At 33.8% G+C, this 17049-nt stretch overlaps 1 protein-coding gene across 4 annotated transcripts; it reads right to left on the minus strand.

The window, feature by feature from the left end:
- Positions 1-253: 253 nt before the first annotated feature.
- CETN3 (centrin, EF-hand protein, 3) lies at positions 254-16679 on the minus strand. Of its 4 annotated transcripts, none has more exons than XM_011978013.1 (6): positions 16537-16679; positions 14589-14724; positions 12563-12677; positions 6693-6770; positions 3417-3488; positions 254-1035 (listed from the first exon to the last, which is right to left on the minus strand). In XM_011978013.1, the coding sequence occupies exons 1-6, from the start codon at positions 16551-16553 to the stop codon at positions 992-994; spliced, it is 462 nt and encodes a 153-aa protein (XP_011833403.1). In that variant the 5' UTR covers positions 16554-16679; the 3' UTR covers positions 254-991. The 4 variants fall into 4 exon arrangements, with proteins under 4 accessions (XP_011833403.1, XP_011833400.1, XP_011833402.1 ...); XM_011978010.1 differs by having other exon boundaries at positions 6579-6770; XM_011978012.1 differs by lacking the exon at positions 3417-3488 and having other exon boundaries at positions 6575-6770.
- Positions 16680-17049: the final 370 nt, after the last annotated feature.

The raw sequence follows: 17049 nt of genomic DNA on the forward strand, positions 1-17049 counted from the left end.
TCCATCTCCATAACCACTTGTTTCCCCCTAACATACACTTCTACAAGGCAGAAGAGCCCACCAATGCTTGGAAAGTCTGTCTCTACTATTTCCTGGTGAATCACAGACTGTTCCTTTATATAGGTTAAACATAGACTTAAATTATTTCTGTGGCTTACAGCTTTCTATTTTCACCACTGTGACATTTAATTGAATGATAATTATCTTAACAAATCAAAATTCCAAAATTTAAATCTCTCACTTAGTCAAGAAGTTAGAGAATTCAAGTTGTATTCATTCAATTCGTTTGAGGGAATATTCAGAAAAAAATTAACTTTCATACTTACATTGATACCAAAAGAGTTAAGAAACATAATACACAAGGATAAATGGGTCTACCTAGACAATACTTATTCCCTCTAAACTCAAAGACAGGACTCTTAAAAAAGGAATTAGGCTTATATTGAGTCATCTTGTATTAAAATATAGACTGTCAAAATTGATGAAATGTTAGGTAATGGAAAAATGTGCCATTCTATTGCTATATGTATTTCAATTTTTGTTTCAGAAACTAGTAAAATTATAAAGAGGAGATTTAAGAAATACACTCTTCAGGGTTAACAGATACTAGGAATAAAAACAAATTTACCAAACTTTAAAATACTAATAAAATAAGTATTTTATTAATGAAAGTCTGGAAAACGTGTGCACCAAAATAAAAGTGACTATTAATGTTAAATTAAAAAATCTTCAAAGAACACATATCACATATTCAATTTTTAAAAACTTTATATAAAAGCTCTATTATAAATACAAAGCTAAACTATCTGAGTACTAACAACATACTTCATACAAAGAAACTTAACAGTAGTAAAATACAAATACATAAGATGCTTATTTTTGGTCCTTTTGGATAAAAGAACTAAGTTGGTTTTTTTCAAATGGCTCCAGGCACAAAAATAGAATATAAGATGATAACTGCAACATTCTTAGTGTTTATCCTTGTAATTCTTTAAATGTCACCAGTCATAATAGCAATGAACTCCTCTTGGTTTACTGTGGTAAGAAAGAAAATGAAACAGTCAGAAATATAAACATTTTATTTTTTCAGAGTCCAGGACTACCATTTTACACTAAGTATTTAAAAAATTTTACATTATGCAAAATTGTTACATCAAGACATGGCTTTTTGCTTTTACTTCGTTAGGCAGTGGAACATGTTTATTAAATGTAACTTCTTGAATGCAAAAGTACATATAATGTGATAAACATTATAAATTAGTATTCTATAATATTAACTGGGGAAAAGATAATGTTACCAAAAAAGTCAATCACAGTCATATTTGTATATACTTGCTAAAACATTTTAAATGCTTGACATTTCAAAGTTCTTTAAACAATCTTCTTTATAATCTTTATTCTACTAGTTCATTTAGCAAATCCTTCCTTTACAAGTAAGCCTGAACATATCATGCATGTAAATTAGATTTCTAAAGAATGAAAATATATTAAAATTATAAAAATAAGAAATTATTATTTTTTGAACTTTTATATGCTTAAAAGCCTATGTTAAAGAATAATTAAAACCAGGTCACCATACCTCAAAAGTATCAATAAAAATGGCAATTTGAAAAGATCACAGATTTAATCTTAATCGCCAAGGTAATCCAGCAACTATATAGATGTAAATGCAGAAAATAATCATGGATAAGGACTAATATTTAGTTTGCCAAAATTATAAATACAGTAAGAATCTCCAATTTATAAAACATAATGTTTAAGACAGCAACCTAGAAATAAGAAATCAGATAATCTTATTGAATATAATTTTGAAAACCCAATATATGCACACATATCAATTAAGAAAAATGTTCAGAAGATACTTCTACTAAGTATTTAGCATTTAGCCCTAAGACTTAATACATACCTAAGCAAGACACAAGTTATGAATGATAATTTTGACAATGCCAAAAGAAAACTACAGAGACATTAAGACCTGGTTTCTAGTCATAGCTCTGCACAGAACAGTTCTGCATCTCATTTCCTTCATCTCAAAACACTGAACTATGAGATGATGTTTTAGATTGTTTAACTCTTATTTACCATAGAAGGTATTATATGAAAATACTCCACTGAATCAAACATTTTTAAGTGGCTAGTGAATGCTAACACCACAATAAGTGTTGTGTAATATATCAAAACAGACACCAGGCTTCCTATTCTGGTACACATTAAAACTGAAATGAGAAAGATACTATATGATATTATAAAATTATTGTTAACTTTCTTAAGTGTAATATTGGTATCATAGCTTTATGAAAGATATATCCTTGTTCTTAGTAGATGGATATGCTAAAATATTAAAGGATCAAGCTTTTTTCTGTTTTATTATTAAAATTTAATTAATTAATTAATTTATTTATTTATAAGACTGGCTAACTTTTGTGTTTTTGGTAGAGACGAGGTTTCACCATGTTGCCAAGGCTGGTCTTGAACTCCTGGGCTCAAGCAATCCACCTGCCTCTGCCTCCCAAGGTGCTGGGATTACAGGCATGGGTCATGGTGCCTGGCCTAAAGGATTGAGTTCTTAATATATGAAATTTATTTTCAAATGATTGAGAAAAAAACATACACACGACAGATAAAGCAAATGCGGTAAAATACTAATTATTGAATCTAGGCAGAAGGTACAATGGTGTTCACTGTAGTAGTCTGACAATTTTTCTCTACATTTGAGAATATTCATAATGAATAGTTAGAAAAAAATAGCCAATTAAAAAATGTTGAGGAGATAAAACATGGTCACAGGGAATGGAAAGAATATATACTGCACTGGTTCTAGAAACCACATAGAAAACCAGTTTCGACAACTATGTTAGTCAGTTTTTATACTTGAAACAGAACAAATGTTTTATAACACAAAATACTATTTATTATTAAAATAAAGACTAAATCAGTGTTGAAAAAAATCCTTCACAATGGTAAAAATTATTACTAATGAGAAAAATTCAGGTAAAGGTAAGTCATTACTTGGGCTCTAAAATAAAAATACAGAATTTGGAAAGGATGTAGAAAGGGAGCTGGGGTGGGAGAATACCATCAGAAATATAGTCAAGAAAGAGAATAGTGTATGCCTCACAGAAATAAGCTACGAGTTAGGAAAAATGCACCCTCCAAAAGCTGACAGGGAACTACGAATCCATGCAATCAGTATTTAACATCTATAAAACACTATGACAGACATAGTAAGAACGTAATACGAAATCTGTAATACTCTCAAACTACTTTCAAGAATCTTACAAATTGAAGTAGTGATCTTTAACCTTTGCAGTTAAATAGCCATGTCTGCATATCTTAGGAAAGCTATGATCTCTCTCTGTTTCCAATAAATAAAGCTCAAATATATAAAATTATTAATCAATTCAGCCAGTGTGCACCTTCACTGAAGAACCCCCGATTTAGACTGAGACATCTAGACCAAATAGGAAGCAAGAGTATGTTCTTAAGAACTGTATTAAGAGAAAAAACATAAAACAGTCTTAGAATGATTTGATTACAGATCATTTTAACAGTGTAATACAGCCATGATTAAAATATTCAAAATCCAAAAAGTACTTGTTACTTAAAGATCTAGAACTTTTTCTTGATCTGTAAAATTTCAATACTCAAACTGCACATTTTAAGCTTCATATAGAAGTTTGAAAACCACAAAACACTTAATTTTTATATTGTTTATACATAAAAACTTTAAATTATAATAGCATTTCAAACGTATTTAAAACTACAGTCAGTCTTCTGTAACCACAAGTTCCTCACATCTGCAGATTAAACCAACTGCAATGAAAAATATTTGGGAAAATAATACAATAAAAAAATACAAATAGGCCGGGCGCGGTGGCTCAAGCCTGTAATCCCAGCACTTTGGGAGGCCGAGACAGGCGGATCACGAGGTCAGGAGATCAAGACCATCCTGGCTAACACGGTGAAACCCCGTCTCTACTAAAAAATACAAAAAACTAGCCGGGCGAGGTGGCAGGCGCCTGTAGTCCCAGCTACTCGGGAGGCTGAGGCAGGAGAATGGCGTAAATTCAGGCGGCGGAGCTTGCAGTGAGCTGAGATCTGGCCACTGCACTCCAGCTTGGGCGACAGAGCAAGACTCTGTCTCAAAAAAAAAAAAAACAAAAAAAACAAATAAAATAAAGTATGACTATTTACATAGCATTTACATTGTATTGGGTATTATAAGTAATCTAGAGATGATTTAAGGTATACAGGAGGATATGTGAAAGTTATATGCAAATACTATGCCATTTTATACAAGGGACTTGAGCACCATAGATTTTGTCATCCTTAAGCGACTTGGAACCAATCTCCTGTGCTTATCAAGGGACAACTGAATTCCATGATTCATACCTAAAAACATAGTACTTAAACCCCAAAAAGTAAAAATTAGAAAGTGGCTCAGGAAATTAAACTAGCTACTTTACTATGAGAGTCTTGTAGGCAGTTAAAAAACAATCTTCCATACCTCTGTACATTTGGTTTTATAACCTTCTCTATTAATATCTTAAATCAAGTTCCTATATCTAATAAATCTACCACAATGCCTAGCTTAAAATAAGCATTTGGTAAAACATTTATTGAATCAAGAAAATATGACACTTTGTTTCCTTTTATATTGCCTTAACAAAATTTTTCATAAATCAACCATTTCATAGAGCAAATCTTATTATAAGTTGCTAACAATAGGAATTTTAGAGAACTAAGTAGATTAAGTACCTTAGAGACCATCTGGCTTTGAAGGGGAAAAGCAAATCTTAGAATTCAAAGTTCCAACTGAGTATGTTGCTAATACACTGCTTCCTATAATAGTATGTAATTTTTAAAACTCCATAAACATAGAAGTCTAGTTAATATTTTACTTCATAGCCCAAGAGGCAATACAATATTATATTTAAAAGCACATTCTTTGCCATTATGGAGATCTGATTTTGAGTTCTGGCTCTACCATGTACAGTATTAGCTTTCTGATAACCTGGGACAGACTATTAATCTCTCAAAGCTTTAGTTTCCTCATCTATATATATACATCCATTACACGCATGTATAGGTATAATATTGTATCTACTTTACAAGTTATTATGGAAATTAAGTGACATAATTCATGCTAATATCCAATACAGTAACTGCTAAATAAATGTTAACAAACATCATCATTATTTAAAAGATGATCCATTCTGGCTTTTCAAAACGTTCCTTTCATTTTTTCCAAAAGATGTGCTGTGTTTTATTTTATATATGTTGTGGGCGGGGGGGGAAGTGACTCTTTCTGTATCATTATTACAGTTTTATGTCTATCTTGTAGTACATCTTATTTACCTTTAACTTCACATTCGCCATGTTTATTATTTTATATACCCAATATTTTTAAAATTTCATTGCTCTTAGATACCGAAAAGCATGAAAAAGTCACAAAGACAGAAGAATACTAAAGTTCACAAAAAAACAGCAAGGTCTAATTTTTAGCAGTTTAACATACAAATAAAGTGGTTTTTATCTCAACAAAACTTAAGTTTCCAGCCAAAAGATTCCATATTAAGTATATGAAAGTATCAAAACAATCTGTTTCTCTAAATGCTATAGGCCTTCAATGGAAGTCTCATAATTCATACACAGAGTGTTATGGGAAGCTTTTGAGAAAAAGATGGTGTTTAATACGTACCTGAGAGAATGAATCACATTTCAGCAGGCAGAAATTAACAGTTAGAGCATTCTTAAGAAACAGCATGATGAAATGAATAGCATAAAAATGTGTTTTCAGGATAGAGTATTTTGACAAAATGTGTACATATAGGAGGTTAGGGTTAAAGAAGAAAAGTGGAAGAATACACTGGGAAATAAAATTACTCAAGGTGGGACAGATGACAGAAGGCCTTGAAGTTTACTCTGTAGGCACTGAAGAATCGTTCCAAGTGTTTAAACAAGGAAATGGCATTATCAAATGTATATTTTAGGAAAAGAATGAGACCAAGAGACTGAAGAAGAGATTAGAGACTTTTATATGCCTCAAGGGCAATCAGGACACTACAAGAGACTGCAAAGTGAAAGCAGGAATCACATCTGCCTTTTTCATTGTGTAGCACCAGTCAACACACAGGACACTGCACCCAGTAGGCAGCCAAGGTAAGAATAAATGAGGCCATTATAACATTCCTAATTAGAAATTAGGGCCTGAACTAGGACAGCCACAGTGGCCAAAGATAAAAACAGATTCAAAACATTTGAAGGGGAAAATCAATAGAACTTAGAACTTAGCATGTAGGTTGAGGGAGAAGCCATTAAAGACTGAAATTTTATTGAAAGGCTGAAATTTTGGTGATGTTTCACCTTCAGAGAAAAGTGAGGTACCTTCTTGAAGTGTAATTGGTTTTAGAGATCTGCTTCATTCTAAACTGAATATGTGAATTATTTAGACAGAAGGCCCATTACAAGAAGCGGTAAGTTTACAAAAAAGTCTTGCAAGTCATTTGTTTTTAGAAAAATGTATTACATGTGTAGCATCAGGAATACTTGGAACATATGTTTCACTTAAAACTTACTTTCTCCATCACCATCTTTGTCAAATTCTTCTATCATAGCTCGAAGCTCTTCATCACTCATGTTTTCACCCAATTCTCTAGCAACACGTCGCAAATTCCTCAAGCTTATTTTACCTGAATCATCATCATCAAATAGTTTAAATGCCTTGAGTATTTCTTCATGGGGATCTCTTTCCAATATCCAATCTGTCACTACAGTTTAAAAAAATATATATTTTAATAAACCTGCATAGTCACAAAGGCATTCATTTGTGATATCCACTAAATATTAGATGAGAATTAAAGCTGTGACTGTCAACATTTAGTCTGACAATAAAATGTCAAATGAGATCCCCAAACCCCGAGATAAACCTGAAATTAGAAAAACCAAATCCATATTTTGAATGTTAACCTTTTTATTATGAGCAACTTGTCTTATTAAAAAAGTAAGCAAAACTATATCACACAGAGGCAAAATTAAAAGACTACATTTATTCCATTTATTTAAGATCTACTATAATCAAGAATTGTACTAGACTCCACTGACATCAAGCACACAAGGAGTGTGTCATCTACTCCTTGTGTGCTATGTACTAGACATACCAACAAAATAATTGGAGCTAACTAAATAAAAGCTGCTTGCTAACTAAATGTCATACTAACACTGATTCTTCCTCAAATTTAATCCAACTTCAAAACAAGAAAAACTGCGAAAGACAAAAAGTACTGCCATCGCAGACACAGGCACAATCTCAAGAGAGCAGATGAAAATTCCACTAATACCTTCGTGATTAGAAGAACCTCTTGGTTTTCCAAAATTTAGAAAGTAGTAAATAGGATCAAATCTGACTATAGCAGGAAAGCTCACCCAAAAAAAAACCTCTGGAAAGAAGGTCTCCTTAAAGCTTACCCGTTTTGTTTGGATAAATCACTCTCAGACAACTAACTAAAAATAAATGTAGTTTCAAACCTCAATGGTAATTGTGTATTTTAATACACTAAATATAATCATATATAACAACATAGTAATAAGCTTAAGTATTTTCAATTTTACCAGTCTTCAATCAATAGCCACAATAAAAATTAAAATAAAAATCTGTGGCATAAAAATTGTTAAGTTACTAAATAAAATTCTAACAATATCTAAATAAATATCTCTGAAGTAATTATATACACTATCTGCCACTACAAGAAAAGGTATTTATGGCCTTTACTATGCTATTAAAAATAACTCGGTCGTGTTAAAGGTTACAGAATCATTAAAAAAAAAAAAAAAACTGCTTATAGATGGAAAATACTGGAATGTTTAAAGAACCCAGAATGAAAAAAATACAATCAAAATCTCCAACAAGTTATTGTTTTGTGGCTGTTTCACCTATATTAGGTTCAATAATCACCTATTCAAATGACTATTATATCATCTACACATATTTTCAATAGTTTCCTTTTATCCATTAATTTTATCCAAAAAGGCTGCCAAGTAACTAATTGAAGTATATTACTGTAAGTATGCAAATCATCAAAGCTCATAAATATTCAGTCAAAAAGGAGCTGGCATATCTACAGCCATAACACCAAAATAAAATACCACACTTAACTCTATGGCACATACTCAACTTATTTTGAATTTAGTCCCAACAAAAAAGCAGGACAAGGAAAAAAAGTGTTAAGAAATTTTCTTCACCAATTAAATAATTTACATGACAGGTGAACCAAAAAAGCAGCTTGCTGAAAGTATTAATGTACTTAAAGAAGCAACAGGGTGATTGGGGAACAGATGGGGCTCCAAGATGTATAAATTCTTATCCCACTGGTACTTTAATTGTGTTAGTTATTTCAGAGCTATGTGTCTATATATTCTTTTATCAATATTCTTCCTTAAAATGCAGCTTTTCTTTGGAATTATAAATGCTCATCATTTTGGACAGCAAAAACATTACCTAATATATAACTTTATAATGATTCTCCTCCATGCCTTCATGTTCTATTCTTGTTCCACAAAGTAGAATTTAATTACAAGAAATATATTTATTTTCAATGAAAATATAAGTAAACTGATATAGAGGCAGTTAAGGTGGGTTTCATTTATTTCACAAAACTCCAAATTTCTGTCCATGTAACTGTATTTTCAAATGATTTAATTACACATACTATCAGAAATGTACTTCTCCAAAACACTTTCTTAGACCTTTCATGTGTAAAAATCACTTAAGAATACGGCAAATCCAAAAACATCACATCAAAAGTAAATTAAAAATCATTGTAGGTAATGCTAGAAATACAGCTTTAACTGTATTTCTCAATGTCTTTTGGAAATTTCTATCCAAACACACCAGTGAGACATGTTGGACTCCAAACTCATTCCACTACCACCACAGTAACTGTAGCTGCCTCCTCTACCCCCACCAAAAGACAACAGCAACATTTACAGCCAGATTCCATATTTGAAAAGTATAAATTATTTTCAGTCCCATAAACTTAATCAGGTCCTATAGTACTGAGAATACTTTTTTTTTTATTTTTATTGTTTTGAAACAAGGTCTTGCTCTGTTGCCCAGGCTGGAGTGCAATGGCATGATCCCAGCTTACTGCAGCCTCAACTCCTGGGCTCAAGCAATTTTTCCACCTCAGCCTCCAAAGCAGCTGGGACTACAGGCATGTGCCATCACATCTGGCTAATTTTTTTTTTATTTTTTGTAGAGACAGGATCTCACTTTGTTGCCCCGGCTGGTCTCAAACTCCTGTGAGCAAGCAATCCTCCCGCCCTGACCTCCCAAAGTGCTGGGATTACAGGCATGAGCCACCAAGCCTAGCCTCTTTTTTATTCTTAAATGTATTTTCTTTTCACGCTTGCCATCCTCAGCATAAAAAATAGTATTTTCTGTCTGCAGTCTCTCTTCCTTCCAATGCATCATCAATAATACTCTCATCAGTTTTCTTTCTCAAATATATCATATCCTCTTCCCTTAAAAATTGTGAATGATCCTCTGCTAACTAAAATTCAAAATCTTTTAAGTTTTGCAAGACTTTACCAGTCTGGCCCAATCCTACACTTCCAGCCATTTCCCTATCGTCTAGCCCAGAACACTATCTAGTTTCCCAAACATGCTATGCTTCTAGTACCATTCTTTGTTGTTGCTGCTTTCTAAGCCTAGAATGCTTTTTCTCTACTCTTCCTGGCAATCTTGGAATGAAATCCTACTCACGTTTCCAAAGGCCTAAATTTAAAATCTCCTCTGCAAAGTCTTCAATTCCTCTATATCAGGGATTAACAAATCTTTCCTGTAAAAGGCCAGACAGTAAATACTTTAGGCTTTGTAGAGGGGCATAAAGTCTCTAACTACTCACTCTGCCATAGCAGCACAAAAGCTGCATAAAAGAATGGGTGTGGTGGTGTACAAGCAGCAGCTGAATTTGGTCCAAAGGCTATAATTGCTGACTTCTGTCCTAGACAAAATTACAACTTACCACATAATACTATAGCCTGTTGTCACCTATATGTACACTGTAAACTCCCTGAAAGAAGAACCTCTTAGTAACTTTTAATTACGTCTTCTTCCCAACCCCAGTACAGTACCTAATACCAAAAAATTCAGTGTTAAATAAGCAAAATGAAGACAATAATACACTATTATAATCTGAATCAGCAATAAGTAGTACATGTCAAAAATAGTGTACAAACGTTTGACTTATGTTGGTGTTAAAGACAGAATTCCTAAAACATCTATGTTACTCACTAGCCTCAGGTTGTCTTGACTCTAAACTTACATTAAATATATTTTAAAGCTTTTTTCCAGTACTAGGAAGAATCTATAATAGTTAACTGCCAAACTTCATCCAGATATATCTGTGGAACAGTATCCTTGAGTAGTTCATAAAACTAGGACTCAAATGTTATGATTTAGAATCATTTGTCCCAAAGTACAAAACATATTAATCTGTGGTCAGTGATTAGTTAAAAATAATCAACAAAAGGGGAAATACATAGTTCTTGACTGATTCCTAAACAGTAATAAATTTTTATTTTAAACCTGGTACTCTCCATAGGTAGCCTTAAGATAGCTAAGATAGGTGTTGACCCTGTCAAAAGGTTAATCTTTGAGTGTCAAAGCTGAAGTTTAGCCACATCTATTTATTCTAAAGGAACCCAGTATTTCTGCTCTGTTAATAACATAGAACAGATAGGGCGTCAGGAAAAAGTGGAGGTGGCATGGGATTCTGGTCCCAAGTGCCAATAAAAAATCACAATTTTAAAATTGTATTCATTTAAGATGAAATAAAATATTTTGTGAAATTATTAGTGACGATATAGTGCTTACAATAGCCTTTATGAAAAAAAGTCAATAAAAAGTATACACAGAGTCTATTTTATGTCCCAGTGATGCATATATGATTATTTTGAGCCCCTGAAACAAAGACAATTTTTTAAAGTAATAATAATAACAAATGCTTAGTAGCACTTACAACATGCTAGGCCCTTTTCTAGGTACTTTACATGTTATTAACTTAATCCTCAGAAGAATCTCATGAGAGAGTACAATGATCCCCACCTTATAGTTGAAAATGAGGCACAGGGTATTAAAAAGACCAAGTTCCAGAGCTATAAAGTAGCAAAACCAAGGTATGAACCAACAGAATCTGGTTCCAAGTGCTAAACCACTATACTGTACTAAACATACCTGGATTATAGCTCCTTCCTAATAGTATCATTTCCACTGTATCCTAACATCTTGTTTCTACAAATAAACAATCTAAGGTAAAACTAAGAATACTACGATCATAAACTTCAGGAGAGTGTCCATTCTGGGAGAACAAAAGGTGGCTCTCTCCCTCTCCTCAAATAAAAAATTCTACAAATTAGAGGAAAAAAGGAAAATGTCCCCAACAGACAAGTTGCCTCTCTAAACAGTCATATATTAGTTCGTAAGTTGAGTATCTTCTGTGCTATATTTTTTTTCTCTTAGGTTTATCATTTATTTTCCATCTCAACTGCTTTTGACTTGAGCGTTTGGATTCAAAAAACTGACTAATGACATGAATCTAAATTTTCTCTGCGTATACTAATTGCCATTTCTTTTTGCTTCCCATATTGCTTCTTGATGAATATTTAAAAGAAGGGGTTTGTGTATATAACAGAATTTGTTTCCAAATATCTTAAAATACTTATATGATGTGCTTATATCGTGACCCATTGGTTTAGGGGGAAAAAAATAGAAATAAACCTGAATATTTATATATTTTGTAGGTAATATCCTAGACAATAGTAACGCCCTTGCCTTCCAGACTCTTCTATTTTGAAAAAGCCTGCTCTATGTATGCTATAAATAATTCACTAAAATCAACTACACAAAAATTTAGCCATATTAAGCCTATGACACATTATCTTCAGTTGGTGGTACCAGGATGTTTTCTCCTGCTTCCAGTATGCCCACTGCCTCCTTTACTACTACCCTCTAAACAGATGACTTTATCCACTAAGATCAAGGTCATCCAGAGGATGTAGCCTCTCATAAACTTTGTCAACCTGAAGTCATGCATTTCATCTACGGCCAAAGATACCAACTACTACCAGTTCCCTCTTCTCCCACTTAGCCAGCAAAAATTACATACCAGAAAGGTCTTGGGAAACATTTTCCAAACAGCAGGATATCAAATTTTCTGTTTTACTGAGGAAAAATAATTTTTTGATCACCCTTCAAGTTTTATCACATAATATAAATACAAATAACTTGGAAAAGCATCTTTCCATAAAAAGCTACACAGTAGTTCCTTGGTTAGAATCTTCACAACAAAACAAAAGACAAAACTATAAATCTCAGAGCAAAGCCATATTTTTTCTTTGAAAATGAAAAAAGTAAAAAAACCCAAACAAAACTGAGTAAGAGTCACATTATACACCAGTGTTCTATAAGAAAATTCCATAACCTAGAGAATTTAAAATTTAAAAAGTCATATTAATCAATTTCCTAACAGCTGCTGATTACAAAGACTATTAAAATACACACCAACTTCATTAAAATCTTCAAAGGTGATTTTCCCTGTGGCTTCTCTGTCATAATCTTTAAGAATCTTCAGTACATCAGCTTTTTTTACATCAAACCCCAAGGCTCTCATTGCCACCTTTTGGATTAAAAGGGAAAAGCAAATTATAAAGCAATCTTTACAAAAGAATTTCTAATTATTAAGTTTTTACATCTTAAGAGATAAAAACACATTAGTAAAATATAACTTTTTTGCATGTTTTACCTCTTTAAAATAGCAGTGACAGTGTAATTGTTCTTCACTACTGACATTATGTATAAGTTTTTTCATTTATAAATTGCATTTTTATATGACAAAGTAACCAACAAGTGTTTACTATATAAAATGCACTAACTTACTGCACAGATAATTTGACTGTTATTTGTTATCACGGGATTAACAACCAAAATGAGAAAAAGGCATAGCATAAATATTAAAGTTATATGATAGAAGAGATAAAACATTAAAATAAGAATTATCATCAGTATCTCCATGATTAGTTATTACGTTAATAATAGGGCGAAGAATCCTGAGTTTAGAGAAAAAAGAGACTTTGTTACTAGTAACAAGGAAGGAAACATGTTACTGACTAGATAAGTCTTATTTGGAAAGATTCAAGTTGTTCCTTGAAGGACAGATGAAGAGGAGCAGTAGGGCATTTGGGAAGGATGACTAGTATTAAAAGAAACACTGAAATGAACAATAGGTTTGAAGGACAATGAACAGAGCAGTTTACCTCACCTGAATTAGAAGAGTTCAGGTGAGATAAACTGCTCACCTGGATTAGAAGGTGAATTCCACGTGAATTAGAAGAGTTTGGGAGGAAGAAAGCAGTTAGCAAATGAAAAAAGTAGTTGGTGGCAAAAGTGTAGAGAACATTCAGTAGAAAGCAAAGGAATCTGAACTTTAAGTAGTATATAATGAGGAGTTATTAATAGTAAAGGCTTATGAGCAACGAACAATTTATAAGCAATGGTGAAAGATTTTTTAAACTATCTAAATTCAGTGGTAGTGTACAAGGTGAACTACAAGTAGACAAACCATTTAGGAAGCTCCAGGTATGAAATAAGGTCTGAAACCAAGACAGTCAATGGTTACTAATGGAAGAGACACTATAAAGGAAGAATTGATCAAATCTGGGTAACCAAAAACAAAAAACAAAAACAAAAAACAGTGGGAAAAGAGAGCTAAAGAGGACTGCAAGATTGAGAAAGCTAGACTTACAGGCCTATTAATTGTTTTTATACATTCTATACTGTCACTGCATAGTTCGTATCCCTACTTGGAATTCTAATGCTTAAAAATCCCTTAAGAAATTACAAAAATTAAAACTATCAAATAAACACTTACATTCACCTATCCATTAAGGCTATTAAAAATCTCAAAATACTATCTTTCCCACTGTGCTGAAAGTAAGTCCCATTCTACCCTAAACCCAAATCTCTCCTTATACCCTGACAAATAATAATTTACAAATCCCTCTCTACACCTTGACATTCTAGGTCTTAAAGTTGACATTTTTACCTATTAGCATGTGTCAACATCAAACAGCACTGAAGTTGTTTGTACCACAGAAAGTGGATTGAGACTATGTTACTAACAAATACAAATTATAAGATTAAAAGACAACAATCCCACAGTCTGAAAACAGTATGAGTCACCAAGAAGCAAAAACAAAAACAAAAAAACAGTGAAAAGAATATGGTAAGAATAGTTTAAATTCCAGTTTGAAATCCTTTAATTATGTCAGTGAAAAATAAGCACCTTCCCTAGGAATGTATTGTTACATTTAAAATGCTATACGTTTTATCACGTGAAAAAGATTTTCTAAAAACTGTGTTAGGAGTTCTATTCAGTATTATTATAGAATCTAACTATGAATGCTTAAAATGCCTTCATAGTTCCAAAACCAATTTAGTTAAAATAATTACTTAGAAATGTAATGTAAAGCAACTGTCAAAATGCAAATCATTTTAACACAGAAACAACTATTTTAAAGTATACCATTACCTTTAATTCATGATAATCTATTGCTTCATCTTTGTCTGTATCAAATAGTTCAAAAGCATCTTTAATTTCTTGTTTCTGTTCCTCAGACAGTTCTCTTCTTTTTTTCCTCTTTGTTTTGTCTACTACAAGCTCACTTCTATGGAATGGAAAGAAAAAGCCCTTAGTCCACTTTAATTCTCTTTACTAACAGAACTTAGCCAATAATTATTTTCTAAATTTCAAAAAAGAAAGTACTTTGGAGAAAGACAGGGAAACTTTCCCTTTATGAGTCAATGCTCTGTTTATTCCATAATCTAAATTGCTATAAATATGAACTTCCCAAAACTAAAGAGTGTTACAGATTATTAAATGAGGACCAAACTTTTCCTTTTCCCAGCTTTTTATTTATTCCCACTTTCCGTAGCTTTTTATTTATTCAAGAACTGTGAATAAGCAACATTACTTTTATGTCTGAAACTCCAACCAACTCCAACCAAAAAAAACCAAAAACACTCACATTATTCTACAAGAATGTTAAAGAAACCAAAAAATCTCCAAATGAAACCAAAATTCATAACTGACAATCACCATATATCGGTTTACTTTTGATAGTTCTGATTAAGTTCATAAAATTACTACAAAAAATACAACTGAATTAACTTATATTTTGGGACTGTTGGTTCAAAATGTTTTTAGATTACACGTTTCTAACAGTTTGGCAATTTATGTGTCATTTCCTCCACTGATATTAACAAATCACCCAAAATATTAATGAGTCTAAACATACGACAAATATTAGATGTCAAAAAAGTATACAATATTTGTGCTTCATAAGTCTTGTCTCACTTAACATGTAAACTGGAGGTTAAACTTCTCATAAACTCTGGAAACGCTTAAAGAAAAAAGCAAAAATTACTTTAAAGCCAGAAATGTTTTCCTTAAGAGCTGCCCATCTAAATGTGCTCCAAGTTTTCCAATGGAGCCGCAACACTGGTATAAGAACAAGTTTTGAAACACACAATCTGGTAACACATTAACATGTCAAAACCAGTTGAGTGTATTTAAAACACGTATCTAGTTGCATTTGAAAGTCGTTTTGGTCTCTGAACGCTACAAAAAAAAAAAAAAAAAAAAGCTAGGAAGTGACCAGTAGATGCAGTATGGGAAAGCTGAGGAAGATCCTCCTTTCATGAGACCTGACTTGACACAAACTTGGGTATTCCTGGGGTCAGTCTTTTCCTTCCTGAGACTTTAAAGGCCAAGTCCAGAACCGACCCACCCCTGACCCCATCCAAGGGTACCATGATTATCCCTTAGCAGAACATGGAACATTTTTAGAGTGTCCTAAGTATATGTATAGTTTTACAGTACAACGTCTACGTAGGGGGAGCGGGCAACAGACAGAGGGTTAGAGGTTAGAACTGAAAGGTAAAGAAATGAAAGAAACAGGAAATCCAAGAGACAGTTTGCCAATTAGTCACTAAAATGGGTTTCTAATTACACCGTAAAGCAGGACCTTGGGAGAATAGCAAAGAGTTTTTTGTTATTTCCAAAATTTATAGGTGGATGATTGCATCAGCAGCGGAGCAGCCGAGGTGGGGCCCTGGCCAGGCATACGAATTGAATGAAGGGATGTTCCGCGGCCTGATCTCTCAGAGCAACCGAGTAGAAGCCTCGCGATATTTCATTCCCTCCTCGCTCGCAACTAAGCCCATTTTTTTGGTAGTCCAAAGCCCTACGCGCTGACAGAAATAACCTCCTTAGTAGAAACGCACTGGAAGTCTCATTCCCTGCAGGGCACCGGAGCCCAGAGGGTGAGTGATCCAGACAGGCTGCCCTAGGCTCCTTTCCCGCATCCCAAACAGCATCCCCTGCCTCGCCACGGCCCCAAACGGCCTCCCTTCCACACACACCCTCCCTGGGTCCCGCTCCGGGGTGTGGAGAGCACTGCCGCCTCCTTATTACCGACCTCAGAGCTAAACTCATTATCTCTTCGGACAGAGTCGTTCCTCTCAAGAAACGATTTTAACCCCCTACCCAAAGCAGCAAGACTCCCACAACCGTTCAACAGACACGAACGACCTCAGCGGCCTCAGGGACCTCCCACAACATAGACACTTTTGAGCTGGATTGGTTGAAATGTCGCTATGGTTCTGCCCATTATGGCGGAAGCTTTACTAATTTTATTTTCATTGGGTACGCTTTACGTCAATCAAGAAAAAAAACCTCTCTCTCCCCGCCCCCGCCCCCTCCCCCCCCCGCCCCTCCATTCCTAGGGCCGCTCTCGCCCTTGGGATTGGCCTGATGCCTTTTCCCCCGAATCCTTTGCGGGTCCGGCCTCCGATCCCTGTGTGGTGGTTTGCGTAGTGGGAGCTCCTCGTCTCTCGCGTGTTGTCCTGCGGTCTGTGGGCCGACATTCGAAGACTGGATAGATAACTTGGACGGTGGGAAGGGAAGGGACACGCTGCAGGCCACCCCCTGG

The sequence above is a fragment of the Mandrillus leucophaeus genome, unplaced genomic scaffold (assembly GCF_000951045.1).
Source record: "Mandrillus leucophaeus isolate KB7577 unplaced genomic scaffold, Mleu.le_1.0 Scaffold187, whole genome shotgun sequence".
Lineage (NCBI taxonomy): Eukaryota > Metazoa > Chordata > Mammalia > Primates > Cercopithecidae > Mandrillus > Mandrillus leucophaeus.